Source organism: Hemiscyllium ocellatum, chromosome 34, assembly GCF_020745735.1.
Source record: "Hemiscyllium ocellatum isolate sHemOce1 chromosome 34, sHemOce1.pat.X.cur, whole genome shotgun sequence".
In the NCBI taxonomy this organism is placed as follows: Eukaryota; Metazoa; Chordata; class Chondrichthyes; order Orectolobiformes; family Hemiscylliidae; genus Hemiscyllium; species Hemiscyllium ocellatum.
Genome location: NC_083434.1, coordinates 16,077,827 through 16,095,733, shown reverse-complemented (window position 1 = coordinate 16,095,733; position 17,907 = coordinate 16,077,827). Strand labels below are relative to the sequence as shown.

The 17,907-nt window shown below is 40.7% G+C and overlaps 1 protein-coding gene across 1 annotated transcript in view; it reads left to right on the top strand.

Moving 5' to 3' along the window:
- LOC132832151 (dyslexia-associated protein KIAA0319-like) overlaps positions 1-17,907 on the top strand; it is a 133,978-nt gene that overhangs the window by 75,171 nt on the left and 40,900 nt on the right. Inside the window, exons 7-11 of the mRNA XM_060849900.1 lie at positions 1,846-1,943; positions 9,462-9,549; positions 10,475-10,567; positions 11,500-11,632; positions 13,590-13,818. Coding sequence (XP_060705883.1) covers positions 1,846-1,943; positions 9,462-9,549; positions 10,475-10,567; positions 11,500-11,632; positions 13,590-13,818 — 641 coding nt within the window. The remainder of the gene's footprint in view (positions 1-1,845; positions 1,944-9,461; positions 9,550-10,474; positions 10,568-11,499; positions 11,633-13,589; positions 13,819-17,907) is intronic.

Genomic DNA, 17,907 nt, shown 5'->3' with positions numbered 1-17,907 from the left:
TTGGGTGTGCCTGCTGTTCACTACAAAGTCTGTCAATCATTGGCAGGCATCCAGGAAGATTTGAACAGCAAGGTAGTACTCTGGGAGCAGAGGTGAAGTGGGAGCAGTGGGGAAGTACGCTGTGGTGAGAGAATAGGGAGTGAGTAGGAGTTTGCGATAAAGAACTAAATTATTCCGCCTCATGAATGCTTGTTTGATGACTGCTGCCCTAGTGGACAAGAGCTGTTAGCCATGGATCTGAGTAGTGAAATTAAGAAACATTTTTACGTTCAAAGAGTGATGAAATTTAGGAACTCTGTTCCACAAATGGCAGTTGATACCAGATCAGGTATTTATTTTAAAAACATTATTAGAAATGTGAGTAAAAAGGTGAGTTTATGGAGTTAGATTAATCAGGATCTCACTGAATGCCACTGAGACTGGAGGAGCTAAATAGGCCACTATTGTTCCTATGTTTCTAAGTTTGTATTTTTCATTACTTTCTAGTTAAGTTATGATGATTAGTTTAGCAAACCAAAAGTTGCTTGTACCTGGGCTAATTGTCCTTGTAGTTATATCTGTTAACCTCTCTTCCTCTCTAAACAAATGACTTGTCGTCAAGTTTGCTTGTCTGAAGTGGGGCAGTTGTCCTCGAGTCAAAAGCCTTAAGATTAATTGCCCGGAAGGAAAGATCAGCAAAATTTTGAGATGATACATTCTGGTCCCACAAGACATGTAAACTTCAAAATTGAGTTCCTGTATGATCGTTTCCAAAAATAATTTTTGTTAATAATTGATTTTCCCTCAGGGTGAACTGGTTTCCCTTTGCTCAGCATTTACCACTCCCTCTCCCCTTCAGGAATCTCTCTCCAGCATAATGGTCATTCTTTTGTCTCTGTTACGTGAAAATGGCTTGACAGTACGAAGCTTTCTCCAACTCCTACATGAGCAGCTCCTCCTTGTCTCCAAGACTTTACCTTCCAATATGATAAAAAAGCCTTATCTTTATATAGCCTCAGGCACCATCCTTAGCACAGGATAATGTGAGGACTGCAGATGCTGGAGATCAGAGTCAAAAAGTGTGGTGCTGGAAAAGTACAGCAGGTCAGGCAGCATCAGAGGTGCAGGAGAGTTGATACTTTGGCCATAAGGAATTCCTGATGAGGGGCTTATGTCAGAAACATTGATTTTCCTGCTCCTGCTCCTTGATTTTCCAGTGCCATACTTTTCGACCACAACCTGGTCGGCACGGTGGCACAGTGGTTAGCACTGCTGCCTCACAGCGCCAGGGACCCGGGTTCAATTCCCACCTTGGGCAACTGTCTGTGTGGAGTTTGTACATTCTCCCCATGTCTACGTAGGTTTCCTCCGGGTGCTCTGGTTTCCTCCCACAGTCCAAAGATGTGCAGGTCAGGTGAATTGGCCATGCTAAATTGCCCATAGTGTTACGTGAAGGAGTAAATGTAGGGGAATGGATCTGAGTGGGTTGCTTTCGAGGGTCGGTGTGGACTTGTTGGGCTGAAGGGCCTGTTTCCACATTGTAAGTCATCTGTCTATCTATCTAATCTTAGGACATCTTAACTTCACAACCAATCAAGTACAAGGTAGTCTCTAACTTAGGAAAAGTGGCATCCAAATTGTGCACAATAAGATGTCACAAACTGAGATGTGATAATAACATGTATCAACATGTATCCTTTAACCAACATCACTAAAACAGATTAAGTCCTTTCGCATGCCACGAATAATTGTATGTCCAAGCAGCAATCTGGTGGGAAATCTACCTTGAGGTAGGCTCAAAGGATTTTGATTTTTGAGCATGCTAATATTTGTTTCGTTGTTGATACTTTTCATTTCTGCCTTCAGAATCACCTTACAGTTATCAGTGGAATCTAGTGAGCCATCCCGTGGACTTTGAGGGTGTAATGGAAGGCAAGGATTCTCCGACACTGAAGCTATCTCAGGTAAGGGGTGAAAATCAACTCAAAAAGTAAAATATGAAACGACTGTCAACTATGAAAGTGAAAATTATTTTTGTATTTCAGCTGGAACCTTCCAGAAAAGTTGCTCGGTTTCAAGTTTACTGCAATTCCTAAAGTCCATATTATAATGGATTCAGCTCCCCTTTTCCAACGCATGTGATCCAGTCTTAAGAATGCAATTCAGGCCTTCAAATGTTCTTTAGATTTTGGGGCTTTGGGACCACAGGTATCTAAAGTAGGCAGTCAACCATGTGTAAAGAATTTTCAGATTATAAAATTTGTTGAACAACAGCAGTTTAGGTATGGTACATTAATAAGACACAAGTTGTGGCTGTTGAGAACGGTTCGATGACATCAAACAGTTGGCACAGGGTCTCTCGATCTCTTTGTGAAGGCTTTCTAGCTGAAGTGTTTGGAAATTCTTCTCTAAGTCTTCTCTCAATTCCTTCTGGTCCATCTCCCACTTGCAGCAGACAGGTCCCTGGCAAAGACAAAATCCCTCTGACTCTGAGCACTTGTTGATATAGCCTGGACTTGAGGCAGGCAGTCTGCCCTTTGTCACTCACTTGTCTGAATCCTTTTGAGCCAGTGAGCATGGGTTAGCTACTCACGGTGTCAGACTCTCCTCTTTCCAAACTAAATCTGTACGTTAGGTTACATATTTAGGAATAAAACTTTTATTTTCCTAAATAGCCCTTTGATAATTGAGGAAATATGATTGCCATATTATGCTTCAATGTCAATTATGGAAGTTAGTGTCCTTGGTGGTCTTTATTGCCATCTTCCTTTTATGCCTTTTGATTAGAAATTGTTTCTGTTTAAGGAAAGGAAGTACCTGCTGAAGGAGATGTTACACGAGGTCAGCATGGATTGTTAGCAGACAATCCAGGAGCCTAATACAGGAGCATATGAAAGAAATAGACAGGCACTATTTCGTTTGGATAATCGGTTAATCGATTAAATGCCTTTCCTTTGGGGCTCAGAGTTTTTAAAGTCTGTTCACCGTTCAGGAGACGAGGCAGCAGCACAGCACGCGAACCCCAGTTCTCCCCCTGCCCCACCATCCAACACCGCCCCACCATCCAACACCGCCCCCCTGCCCACCCCCATCCAATACCACGCCCCTGCCACAAAACCCTGTACAGCACTGCCCCCACCCTCCACCCTGTACAGTCCTGCCTATCCCGTCCAAAACCGCCCCCACCCCTGCTGACACCAACACCGCGTCCCGACCCTCCAACCCTATTCAACACCGCCCCTGCCTGCCCCTAAACCCCATCCAATACTGCCCCCCGCCTGCCAAAACCAACACGGCGCCCCGACCCACCAACCCCCATCCAATACTGCTGCTCCCCCCCACCGCTGCACGGACGACCCCCGAATGCACCCCCGCCCCCTCTCTGGGGCAGCTGGACTATACACCAAGATTGCTGCTGCTGCATTTGACACACACACACACACACACACACACACACACAGGAAGGGGGGTTTAGGGTACACCCCTCTATAGAACTTCAGGGAAAGTGTGAGGAGAGAGGGAGGACGGGAGGTTAGTCATTTGAAGGTGGTGCCTGTTTAACCATTCTAAACAAAAGACGCGATCAGTGTTGGAAACACGTCTTTGATATAATGTTCCTGTGAGCTCTGTAAGTGGTTCTCAGAAAGCTGCATTCATTGCCACTCCAACCACAGACGACTCACTCACAGCCCATACAGTTGTAGTGCCTGTGATGTCACTGCCAGCCAAAGTCACATCCAGGTATCTACAAGGAGAAAGTGAGGTTTGCAGATGCTGGAGATCAGAGCTGAAAATGTGTTGCTGGAAAAACACAGCAGGTCAGGCAGCATCCAAGGAGCAGGAGATTCGATGTTTCGGGCATAAGCGGGCATTCCTGAAGAAGGGCTAATGCCCGAAACATCGAATCTCCTGCTCCTTGGATGCTGCCTGACCTGCTGCGCTTTTCCAGCAACACATTTTCAGCTCCAGGTACCTACAACAAAGAACTCTTCACAATACCCAGGAACAAGGGGGTGAACAGGAGAAAGGCACATAGAGATTCTAGTGGTGAATGATTGGGATGGGTGACAAGTGTGGTAGTGAGCGGAAAGCAGGAAAGTAGGATGTTGAGGACACAACCATGGAGCAGGAGAGTGAGACATCATGCAGAACTGAGTGTGTTAAAGGTTCTTTGGACTCCAGTGCTTATGCATCTGCAGATGTGCATAAGACTAGACCAGGGCTGGCTTCTGGCTCCAGATGGTATCAGTAGCATTGACCTCTCTGCCAACGTTTTATTTAAATTCACTTGTAGGATGTGGGAGTCACCGACTGTGCCAACATTTATTGCCTGTCCCATGTTGACCTTTGGGAAGCTGGTGGTGAACTGCCTTCTTGAACCGCTGTAGTCCATGTACTGTATGTAGGTAGGCCCACAATGCCCTTAGGGAGAGAGTTCCAGGATTGTGACCCAGCAACATTGAAGTAATAACGATATATTTCAAAGTCAGGACAGTGAATGGCTTGGAGAGGAACTTGCAGGTGGAGGTATAACATTCTCCAGAATGATTTTTCCATGAAAGATGCCCTGAACATTTTTTGCTTTCTTACTGGTTTCTTCAGTTTATTTGAGAGTATGTCACATGGTGTACTTCTGTAAAGTGGTCATCATCCCTTAGCTAGACCAGTGATAGCACCCATGGTGGGAGAAAGCAACTGTTGTTAGTCATGAGTTGAAACATGTAGAGGAGGTGGACACTTCTCCTCATTTGATGAGCAAGTAAAATCATTAGTAGTCATATCTAATTCATTTTTATTTTGTTTTTCATCTCTAAATTCTCTAGAAGTAGTATAGTAAAAAAGGATGTTATCGTTGGCAATCAGGCAATTATTTGACTGTTTAAAAAGTTATTCATAATCTCTGCCTTGTCATTCATTGAACATAATTTGATTCTCAAATCATTTGTGTTTACTAAGACCAATACAGTTTCCAAAATGAGTATTTAGAACAAGACGTATGGAATGGACCTACAAAAAAAATCACTTGGAATGCATGATTAGTTATTCGGCTAATGGAAATATATGCCTGAAAGTCCACAAAGTAGAAGTTAAGGCCAATTAGAATGTAGTGGCTTTTGTTGAGCAAAGTTTTCATCTCACAATGTTTTTGATTTTCATAGTTCAGAAGTATTAACTGTTATGACTAGGTGAGGCAAGGGTCCCAACTGCTCACTCTTGTATTTTATTCCTTTGTCTATTACAACAAATACATTGTTGTTCTTTCTTTTATCATATATAGATATCATAGTTCAATTAAACTTAATTAACGATATGAAAAATGAAGGAGAGCCAAATGCATTGTTTTTTTGAATGAAAAATTATCCTGTTTTATTATCCAAAAAAATTATAAAATACACCAGTAATCAAAAATACAGATGCACGTTGGGCTTAAAAGGAAAGGGTGATAAGAGGGATACTAGATACAGACAGGGAAGCAAAGGCAGTCACAGCTTTGGTATTTTTCAGAATCTCTGTGGTGTGAGCAGGAGAATACCCAAGTCCAATTATATAGTTGGCATGGTGGCATGATGTTTAGCACTGCTGCCTCACAGTGCTAGGGATGGGTTGAATTCCAGCCTCTGGTGACAGTACAAAATCCACACAAACTCCATTTTCCCCATGTCTATGTGGGTTTCTTCTAGGTGTTTGAGTTTCCTTCCACAGTTCAAAAATGTGTAGATTACGTGGATTAGTCATGTTGAATTGCCATAGTGTCCAGGTTAGATGGATTAATCATGGGAAATGCAAGGTTACAGGAATGGGTGTCTGGGTGGGATGCTGTTTGGAGAGTCGGTGTGGATTCGATAGGCCAAATGGCCTGCTTACTCACTGTGTTCAGCTGCTCTGTGGTTTCCTCTGTAATTGTGATGCTCCGCATGTCCTGGAATGCTCAGTGAATTGTTATTTTTCTTCCAAGTTGCTTTTCATTGGCTAATTTCTGAGCTTGAGTTTGAGACAAAAGTGACTAGCAGAGAGAGGCTCTTCCAGTTTTTACAAAGCCATTTTCTTGTCTCTCCTTTGCTGCTCTGAAGCAGCTGGTGATTAAGATTTAATGAAGAGCAAAGTCTACTCATTAATTTTTCCAAGCTGACGACTGCAGAGACAGTCTTCCATCTGTAACTTTTAAAAAGGTGTGAATCAACTGGAAGGTACAGATCTGAATTTCAGTGCCTTTAATAATGATGTTGAATTTCGCCTATTTATTGATGATATCATGAACTTGGCTCAACCTAGTCAGATGATCACAGCAATCATTTTAAGATTGTCCTTTTAAAAAGGTACTAAGTAAAATGATGAAAATTGAATAATAAAAGTTTATTTTCACTACCATTACAATATCATGCTAAGATCATTTTGGATTCATAACAAAGATTGACAACTGTAAAATCATCTTTCCACGATGCATTAACACAACTTCTCTTCCAACAATTCAAGAAAAGAGAAAGCCAGTTAGGTGAATGGTGATTTGGATGAGAATGTGCAAGGCATGATTAGTAAGTTTGCAAATGACACTCATATAAACAGTACCGTGGACAGTGAGGAAGGTTATCAGAAATTGCAGCAGGACCTTGATCAGCTGGGGATGTGGACTGAGAAATGGCAAAGGGAGTTTAATATAGATAAGTGTAAGGTCTTACATTTTGGAAAGTCAAATCAAAGTAGGATTTTCATGGTGAATGGTAGCGCCTTAAGGAGTGTTGCGGAACAGAGGGATCTTGGAGTTCAGGTTCACAGTTCTCTGGAAGTGGAGTCACAGGTAGACAGGGCAGTGAAGAAGGCTTTTGGCACACTGCCCTTCATCAGTCAGGGCATTGTGTATAGAGGTTGGGAAATTATGTTGCAGTAATACAGGATGTTGATGAGGCTGCACTTGGAGTATTGTTTTGGTCACCTTGTTATAAGAAGGATGGTATTAAACTGGAAAGAATGCAGAAGAAATTTACAAGGATGTTTTCTGGATTTAATGGTCTGAGTTATAGGGAGAGGTTGGACAAGCTAGAACTTTTTTCTTTAGAGCATAGGAGACTGAGGAGGACCTTATAGAGGTGTGAGAGGCATAGATAGGGTGAATGCACTCATTCATTTTTCCAGGGTTGGGGAATTGAGGACTAGAGGACATCAGTTTAAGGTTAGAGGGAAAAGAATAAAAGGGAACCTGAGGGCAACTTTTTTATACAGAGAGTGATACGCACATTGGCTGAGCTGCCAGGGGAAGTGGTTGAGGCAGGTACATTAACAATATTAAAAGGTATTTGGACAAATGCATGGATAGGAAAGATTTAGAAGGATTTGGGCCAAGTGCAGGGAAGTGGGGTTAGCGTGGATGGACATTTTGGTCGGCATGGACCAGTTTGGGCTTAAAGGCCTGTTTTCGTGCTGTAGGACTCTCAATGTATGACTATAGGAACTGTTAATTTTCAGACTGAAGGCAGTTTCTAGCCAGGTTTCTCAATCTTAGCACCCTTGCTCATCTTGATTATATATTGATGTCCTAAACTTGGGTGTACAGGGCACAGTTTCAAAATTTGCAGATGACATGAATATAGGAATGACAGTTAACTGTGAGAAAGATAATTTTAAACTGAAAAAAGATATAGACAAGTTGATGAATGGATAGACAAGTGAAAGATGGTATTTAATACAGAGAACCGTGAGATGGGGGCGTCACGGTGGCACAGTGGTTAGCACTGCTGCCTCACAGCGCCAGAGACCCGGGTTCAATTCCCGCCTCAGGCGACTGACTGTGTGGAGTTTGCACATTCTCCCCGTGTCTGCATGGGTTTCCTCCGGGTGCTCCGGTTTCCTCCCACAGTCCAAAGATGTATGGGTCAGGTGAATTGGCCATGCTAAATTGTCCGTAGTATTAGGTAAGGGGTAAATGTAGGGGTATGATGGGGTTGCGCCCTGACCGGGTCGGTGTGGACTTGTTGGGCCGAAGGGCCTGTTTCCACACTGTAAGTAATCTAATCTAAATGATTGATTTAGTAGGGAGAATGAGGAGAGACTATATAAACAAAATGTTACAAAATGACTTCTGCATGTGTGCAGAAGTCATTGAAGGGGAATTACAAGAACACTTTCAAAAACACATAGAGGAATCTAAGATTCATGCGTAAATGTGTGGAATAAAAGAGACCCGTGGTTAAACTAAACTTGTATAAAACACTAGTATTGTAGGTGGGGCATGGAGTCTAGTCTGAGCACCACATTATAGGGAAGATGTGAAGACATCATACAGAGTGCAGAAAAAATTCACAAGAACAGGGATGAGCAACTTTAGTTATATAATAGATTGGAGAAGCTGAGGCAATTCTTCTTTGATAAGTGAAGATTGACGGTAGATTTGAAAGCAACGGTCGAGTTATCAGGGGTCTGGACGGAGACAGAGAAAAAACATTTCCATTATTGGAATGATTAACAGCCAGAGAATACGGATTGTTTGTGATTGCTGTTGCTTCGTTTGCCAAGGTGAGGAATAGCTTTTGACTCACCGAGTGGCTCAGATCTGGAATGTGTTGTCTAAATATTTGGTAGAGACTGCTTTATTCATGGCTTTCTAAAGAGAATCGCGTCATTATCTGAAATGGAAAATTGACAGGGCTACAGGAAAAAAGGAGTGGCAATAGGGCAGTAAATTGCCCCTTCATAGAACTGGCACCGCGATTATAGGCTGAATGGCCGCCTCTTGCTCTGTAATAATTCTGTCGTTATATTACTTGGATTGTGCATCAGTTTTCCCTTACCAATGGGGAAGACCTCATCCTGTGAGAAACAGGTGTGAGCAGTATCAAGACTCACTGCCCAAATTCACTCTATGTTAAAGCTTGATCACGAGTGGAGAAAAGGAATTTAATATCCAATCAGGCTGGGCTGGATTTCAAAAGAGGTGAAAATTGAGTGTCTAACCCTCTGTTCCTGAAAGCACTGTGTCTAATAGTAACTAAACGCATGCAATTATCATGCTTCTTAGATTTTAATTACCTTTTACTCAGTGCAGTACTTCTGCTTATATTGTTGCACTTTACTGATTCTTCAATATATGAGTAATAATCTATGCATAAAGACTGTTTATTGAAATCACTATAAAAGCCTGTATCCATATGATATGAATGTTTTCAGATGGATTATAGATGGCCACAAAATGGGAAGGGGGACTAATTAAAGAGGCAAACAGTGTGCTCAGCATTTTAAGGTATTGAATTGTTTCTTAAGAGTGGCAAGAATTTGGAGGGGTTTAACTGCTAGCATTGGTGGACCTAGGGGGAAACTAACTTAGTACATGAGGGAGAAAGGAATTGAGGAATGTGATGAAGTGCTGAGATAGACTGAGGTGCAAGGAAGTATACATAGTGTGTCAATACCAGCACACACCTATTGGACTGACCAGCTATTTCATATGCTGCAAAGTTTAATCTTACTCTTTGTAATGTTATTTTTTTCAGTTGTCAGATGGCCTGTACGTTTTCAGAGTCTGTGTGTCTGGAGAAGGTGCTTTTGGAGAAAGCTTTATCAACGTCACTGTGAAACCTGGTAATAACTGACAAAATTGTTTAGTCAGTATCAAATGAGCAACTACTTTAGTCGGGTGCTTTTCCTCTTCAGTTTGAAGCAATCACCTTTGATTCGATCAAGCTGACAGGATTCATCCTTCACCTTTCAGTCTGTATCAGGAGAATCAGGAGGAGAGTGGAAACGGCCTTTATATTCTCCTTTCACATAGAAGTTTTGAAAATGTTTAAATAATTAGATGAACCAGCACCATCTCATGCTTATGTTTGCATTGAAACTGTGCATTATTATAAGATTGCTTATTCCCCATGTGAACAATGCACTCATTAAAATTTTTAATGAAATTTTGCAGTACATTAGCTTATGAATGTCAGTGGTTTATAGTTGAAATGCTAATTTGGCTTGCCTCAACAGTTTTGCTATTGCAAGTAAAACAGACAGCACCAGGCTATAGTCCAACAGGTTTAATTGGAAGCACACTCCTTCATCAGGTGATTGTGGAGGGCTCGATCGTAACACAGAATTTATAGCAAAAATTTGCAATGTGATGTAACTGAAATTATACATTGAAAAATTGATTGTCCGTTAAGCCTTTCATCTGTTAGAATACAGTGATAGTTTCACTTCTTTCATTTGTAAATCACAAAGCTCTTTTTTAAAAGTTGCATTCTCGGGTTAGCTGTTAACAATGGTGATAGCCTAAGTAATGGAGAGAGCCTAATCCCTATATAGGTTCTAGGGGCCAAATGGCCTAGATCTGCTGCTTTTGCTTATGTTCTTATGTGAAGCTAGACAGAACATATCAGTATACACTGGAGCAAATAGCACCTCACTAAAACCACTAATTGCGCTAACATAAAATTGTCCTACCGTGTTTCTTAATTTTAATATAAACTGCGCAAGCAATCGGAAATGCCTGTTAATGTGCGACATATCTTCCCCAAAGCTCCTCGCATCAATCAACCACCAGTAGCTATCGCCTCACCATGGATACAAGAAGTTTCCCTACCTACAACCTCAACATTTATTGATGGCAGTCGTAAGTAACATTACTATCGAAACAAAACTATATGTCAAAAAAAATTAAGGGGCCAATATCTTACTGAATGATTGTCAGGCAATCTATTCTCCTTCAGGGTATATCACAGTCATTATAATGACAGTGCACAGGCTTTGTGTTTCAGTGTTATGTTACCTCATTGTGCCACTGAAGGAAAGAGCTTGCATTTACATAAAGCCTTTCATCCATTTAGGATGTCCCAAAATGATTTCCAGCTGGTAAAGTACTTTTGAAGTACTGTCCCTGCTGTCACATAGAAAATAGAGCCGTCAATCTGCAAACATTAAGATCCTGCATGTACCAGTGAGATAAATACCTAAATAATCCTTTTTTTTGTGAATTGAGAGATAAATGTTAGCCAGGGCATCAGAAAGAATTCTCCTGCTACTCTTTGAATAGGGCTGTAGACTCCTTTACATCCTCCTGAGAGAGCAGACTCCCTTGTTAAGATGTTATTGGAAAGACAGTTCCTTTGACAATACAGCACTTGCTTAGTATTGCACAAAAATGTTCACCTATGTTATGGAATCAAAGTGCTGGGGTGAGACCTGAACACTTAACTTCCTGACTACCAGGTGAGAGGGCATCAAACTGACCCAAATCACACATGGTGCATAACACTATTTTTCACGAACACTGTTGCACTTTAAGCAACTGTATAAGCATGTTTTAAAAAGAAAATAACATTTGCCTTGTTAAAAATTTCCAAACACTGTTTCTGTCTGTGGGCAGCTGCATTGAAAGGTATCACTTTAATTTCCTACTGGATCCTCAATTGAACACAGTACTTATTATAAAAGATATCAAATATTTGGACCATTCTTAGTCAGAGGTTACCATGGTAAATTTACTTGAGCTATGTTGACAAAGTTGGTCACCAGGATTGACGCTGTGAACATCTTTTCCTTCAGAAAGTACAGATGATGATAGGATTGTGAGTTATCGCTGGGAGGAGATTAAGGGTCCCCTGCGAGAACAAAAGGCATCAGCAAACACTGCCACCCTCCATTTGTCTAACCTCATGACTGGTAACTACACCTTCAGGTAATAAAACCTAATATTTGATGAGACTTTTTTTTGTTTGCAGTAGGTTGTCTTTCATACCTGTTTATAGATTCTTTGCTGATGTGTGTGAGGTTAATATAGAAAGAGGTTAGTTTGATAATGACCTAGAGGTGCCGATGTTGGACTGGGGTGGGCAAGGTTAAAAATCATACAACAGCAGGTTATCGTTAACAGGTTGATTTGGAAGCGCTACCTTTTGGAATGCTGCTCCTTCTGTCAGATGGTTGTACCTGATGAAGGAGCAGTGTTCCAAAAAGTCGTGCTTCCAAATAAACCTGTTGAACGATAACCTGCTGTTGAGTGATTTTTGGCCTAGTTTGAAAATAAATTATTAGTCTTCAAAAGGCACTGCAAAAATTGTTATCCTCTTTTGCAGTATCCTGAATAAAGCTTTCCCCAAATTTTAATTCATAGGGGTCTGTATCTTTGTGCATTCTGTAAACGATGTTCCTTAATATATTACATTTAAGTTCCAAAGTGAGCATCCCAATGAGAGTTTGGAAATTCCAATGTCAAGGTCAAGAATCAAATGATTGTCTCATTTTCTGGCATTTCATTGTATGAATTTAAAATCTCTCAGTAGCCACAAATCCCCATGCTCTTGAGGCCTGGTAAAAACTAAACACTTATTTTGGAAGTATGCATCCATAGAATTTCGCTTTTAATAATGCAAGTACTTACGGTAACATTTTGTTAATGCAGCAGTAAACGCCCCAATTCTAACTGTGCTGTTAGTCTGTGGAAATGCTTGTTTCTGTCCACTCCTGCTGCCCGGTTCCCCCTGAACCCTGGGTCCCAAATTCTTCAAACTTCAGTATTTAGTATTTTGTTACCTCTCAGTACCCTTCCACCCAAGGGCTGGCTCTCCAATCCTGACTTGAAAGCAGCAGGACCGTGCATGTCCCGGGCCTCCTATTACAGAGAGAGGGAAACTATTATTTCTGACCTGCCTTCTAGTCTTTGTGGCGTGCAAGAGGAAAAGTAAAAACAGTACAACGTTAAGGAAAAAGAGAGACCGATGTACAAGGGAAATTGATAAATGGCAGCACATAGAAAGAACTACACAAAATAAAGAACATACAGAGTAGAAAAGATCTGCACAAATGCTGTGTGAGAAGAAATTGTTGATGAATCTAGAATTAACAAAAGGAAGTGTGAATGTAAGAAACAAAAAGAGAGACGAAGAAGACAAATTGGAAAAGTTGAAACTGAAATTGTTCAGAAAGTTCAGCATGTCTGGCAGCATCTTTGGGGAGAAAACAGAACTCCGCTCTGAAGAAGAGTCACTGAACCCAAAATAGTGACTCTGCTTTCCCTCCACAGTTGCTGTCAGACCTGAGTTTTCCAACATTTTCTGGTTTTGTTTCTGATTTCCATCATCCATTGCTCTTTGTATTGTTTTTGGAAGAGCTGGAATATTGGATTTGGATAGATTGACATTTTGAAGAACATATAAATATTTTAAATTGTGTTCAGGGTGCCTTAAAGAGAAACTACCTTGTTGATGAGCTTTATTTTTGTGTGGAAAAGCTATTGGGCTCAGAATAGAGCATGTAGTATACTTAATTGGAACAACTCAAATCCTGAACATACAAGAGGCGATGATTCTGAAGCCAACTGATCTGTTGTTTCCCAAAATTGTGCATCTGTGTGAGAGAATGGCAAATTCATCAAAATATATCGCAACATATTTGCCCATTTAGGAAATAACTTGTGTTTATATTGCATCTTTATATTACTTTACGGTCAGTGAATTGCTTTTGAAGTGTAATAGTAGTCAATGGAGGACACCAGTGTAGATTTATGCACAGAAAGATTCCACAGGCAAGATTAAGATCAGATACTTTTGGAGGCAGTGTCTAACTGTATTTAATTATTGATAAATGGAAAAGACGAGAGAGCGTAAGATGTAACCTCTGCTAAAATTGATTTCCAGACTCACTGTACTTGATTCAGATGGGATTGAGAACTCGACAACTGCTATGGTGATTGTCAGCAGACCTGTGGATTATCCACCCATAGCAAACGCTGGCCCGAATCAGGCAATAACCCTGCCCTGTAATAGCATTACACTGAACGGAAACCAGAGCAACGATGATTATCAGATTGTGAACTATGAGTGGTCACTCAGTCCGAACAGCAAGGGCAAGGTGGTTGAAATGCAGGTCAGTCCAATTAGTGTTTTGCAACATGCCAGGAGCATGACAGTCATTTTGTATGAACTTAAAGTAGGTTGAAGGACCAGTTAAGGATGAGGCAAAGCAAAGACAGATTAACTATCCAATGTGAAAAATGGAGTTAATAGGTTGGATTTTGATTGGTAAAGCAGGTGGTAACAAATTGGCAACCCATTTTACATCTCTGTCAAATTTTATTTTCAGTCTATGGTCTTCACACCCAATGCCCCTCAGACAGGCTGGCAAACTATAAGTCTGAAATTTCCTAGTGTTCAGGATGTCCATTGGAATGATGCTTTAAGTGTCATGAATACAACATCAGGACCCTAATGCTCTTACAGCTCCAACCTTCAGTCATAAGCTGGACAGAGCGAGTGTCCTGCACACCTTCCTCTTATTTGGTCTGGTCTGGCATGAGCCCAGTGACAAAACAAGTGTTTATAGTTTTATAGTTAAATTAATGTGGACTAAGGGGCAGAATCCAGCTTTTTCTAGCCTCAAAATAACACAATGGGCCATTGGCCATTGCTATTACACACTGATTGCTTTGCTTTGTCAGTGGAGCCGAAAGCCCAATTTCTTGAGTGTCTCTGGTCAAGATCTGATCATATTCAAAACATAATGCCTATTTTGTATTTGTTTTTGATGCTGCGCATGTATCTCAGCTGTTACTTCCACCCACAAAGTTGCTTCACCTAATACTGATTACTAATTGCTGAATTACTAATGAAAAATGATAATTTTTAAAAGATTAACATCTCTAACCATTCAAGTGCTATATCATATAAAATTAAAAGAAAGCAAATACTTGAATTTAGAGCATAACTGCACAACTGCACTTCCAAAATACTTTCTCAGCTTCCTAGCAGAATTGAAGCAATGAGATAAAGGGACACTGGCTTAACAATGGAAAGAAAGTGTTTTGATGAGCAGCTGGCTGTACTTTTTGGATGGAGGGTGATAAATCCCAGTGCTGTTCTGCAAGGCAACTGCATTTTAATGTATATTATTGAACTTAGACTTGGACTTGGGAGATACAGGGCTTAGTTTTGAAATTTGCAGGTGCCATGAAGCATAAGAACTAGGAACAGACAATTCAGCTGCACTTGGCAATATAGTAAGGAATGCAGAGGATACTAATAGAAGTCAAAAGATCAGAGGTTGGATCAACAGACAGCAGACAAAATTGAATGCAGAATAGTGTGAGGTCATGCACTTTCATAGGAAAAACACGGAATGATAATTTAATCAAATTAGTGTGCAGCTAAAGCAGATGCAGGGGGAGAGAGAGAGAGAATGGCGCTGGGTGTCTTGGAGGGGTGGAGAGAGGTGGTGGGGTGAGATGGTTTGGTCTTGTGCCCGCATCTTTGAATGTAGCAGGAAAAGTTAAAAATCAGTATATGAAGTTTATGGGATCCTAGCTTTATATATCAAACCACAGAGTACAATACAGGATGCCATGCTAAAACACAAGTTTAACTTTGGGTAATGAGTCCAATTCTGGGGTAGGACACTTTGGGAAGAATACAATGTCTTCATAAGTTGTACAGATGAGAATTGCTGAGTTGTGAGAAACATGGGTGAGTAGTCAGAGTCTTTTTTTCACAAGGTGGAAGTGTCAAACATTAGGTTTAAGGTGAGAGGGGAAAGTTTAAGGGAGAGATGTGAGGTAAGTTTTGTTTCATGCAGAGTGTGATAGGTGCCTGGAACATGCTGCTATGGGAGGTGGCAGTAGCAGATGTGATAGCAACATTTCAGAGACGTTTACACAGTCATGTGAACAGGCAGAGAATGGAGGGGTACAGGCAGATGGGATTAGTCTAGAACGGAATCATGGTTGGCACAGACATGGTGGGCTTGTTCCTGTGTTGTACTCTTCTGTGTTTCTCGGGATGAGTGATTGCTGTTATGTGGAAAGGATGGAGACACTGCAGTTTTTTGCTTTGGAGCACAGAAAGCTAAGTCCAGATTAGATTGAAGTAGTTATTTTTGAGGAAATAAAAATAAACTGTTTCTAATAGTGAATATTTAGTAACCAGAGGCCACTGATTTAAAGTGATGGGCAAAAGAACCAGAGGTGACATTTATATATCTTCGAGTAAAAAATGAGGTCTGCAGATGCTGGAGATCACAGCTGCAAATGTGTTGCTGGTCAAAGCACAGCAGGCCAGGCAGCATCTCAGGAATAGAGAATTCGACGTTTCGAGCATAAGCCTGATGAAGGGCTTATGCTCGAAACGTCGAATTCTCTATTCCTGAGATGCTGCCTGGCCTGCTGTGCTTTGACCAGCAACACATTTGCAGCTGACATTTATATATGACTAGTTACAATTTGGAGTGCACTGTTTGATTGGTGGGTGGTACCAAATTTTACAGTCATCTTCAAAAGGGAGTTGGATGAAAGAAAACAAATACAGGCATTTGGAGAAAGATGAGGCATTGGGACTAACTGAACGGCTCTTTAAAAGAGGCAGAAAGAATTTGATGGATGAAATGGGCCCCTGCTGTGATGTGTGCTGTATAATTCAGTGATTTAGAACTTGAGAAGTTTAGCTGCTACTGAAATGTGAAGAAGTGGTTTATAACGTGATTTTCTAGATAGGATGAATTTATTAGTCTGATTCAGTAAAAGCCACTCATAGAGTCATAGAGATGTACAGCGGGGAAACAGACCCTCCGGTCCAACCCGTCCATGCCGACCAGATATCCCAACCCAATCTAGTCCCACTGCCAGCACCCGGTATAGAGTCATAGAGATGTACAGCATGGAAACAGTCATTTGCTTTGTATTTATAAAATCTTTATATGTGAACTTAGTAAATTGCACAGATGTGATTTCATTAGAAGCATTTTTCTTAACATTGTCTTGCTCCTTACGTAGATACTGGTGCATAGAAGTTTAAACACAGAAAGAATCAATTTCAGCAGTTTTGATTTTATTAATTTGATTTTATTCTTAAACTAATGTGACTTCTCTGTTCTTGTGTCATAACCCTGTATCATGGTCTCCTTTAAATGTTTACCCCATTTTAACTTAAAAAATGAAATCACCTATACCTCACTTTAATTGTATGATACATCCTCACCATAATCTCCTTGGTGAAAGGTACAGCAGGTAGATTTACTCCCAAAGGCTTTGTTTTGGATTGGTATCCAAAGGAACTGACTATGGTGAGAAAAAATACTTCGAGTCATAGAGATGTACAGCACGCAAACAGACCCTTTGGTCCAACTCGTCCAAGCCTTGATAGCCTAACGAGAAGAGGCTCTTATCTTAAACAAGGTGTAGTTTGTTACATGTTAGTAATAAGGTACAAGATGTTTCAGTATTGTTGTGGAGCGACTTGATAAGCCACCAGAAGTCTCAGGTGCAAGTTACCAATCTTTATTCAAGTGTATGCAGTGAGAGGCAAGCTTAGACAGTCTAAGACTCTAAACAGTCACAGGTGTTCACTCTTTGCGTACACCTGTAGTCACATGCACTTACAATCACTCAATTTTACAACTTATATGCTAAATCAATATTCCTGGCTTCAGTTTCTTATTTCAGTGTGTGTGTACCATCGGGCATTGTTTTTTTCCATTCCTACTTTTCACTGGTTATACAGCCTGGGCTGCTTCCTTATTCCTATCATTGACTCTCTGGCCTTGTCTTTTGCCTGTCTGGAGTACATTTGATAATCTCCTGTTCTGCTCTCTCTGCTTCTGTCTTATTTTACTAAAAGACACTGCTAACTTAAAATGTTTAATCCTTTCAGTATGATAGACATTGCCTTGAGACTGTGAGGAACACTTAGATAATAGGTCTATCTCATGTGAAACTGAGAACTATTTTCTCACCCATCTGTTATGCCATCATCAGAATGAGCAGTGTTAATCCATTAACCCTTTCAGAGCCAACATCTTATACAATACATGGCCCTACGTTTCTTTTCTCCATTATTAATGTTTATACATTCATGTAATTAATTACATTTATTGTTATTTCATATTCCCTCGAATCTCTGCCTTACACAAATTTAGGTGGTCTGGTAGTTTCTTCCAGAATGCATTCTTTGGACTTGGGAAATTGATAGG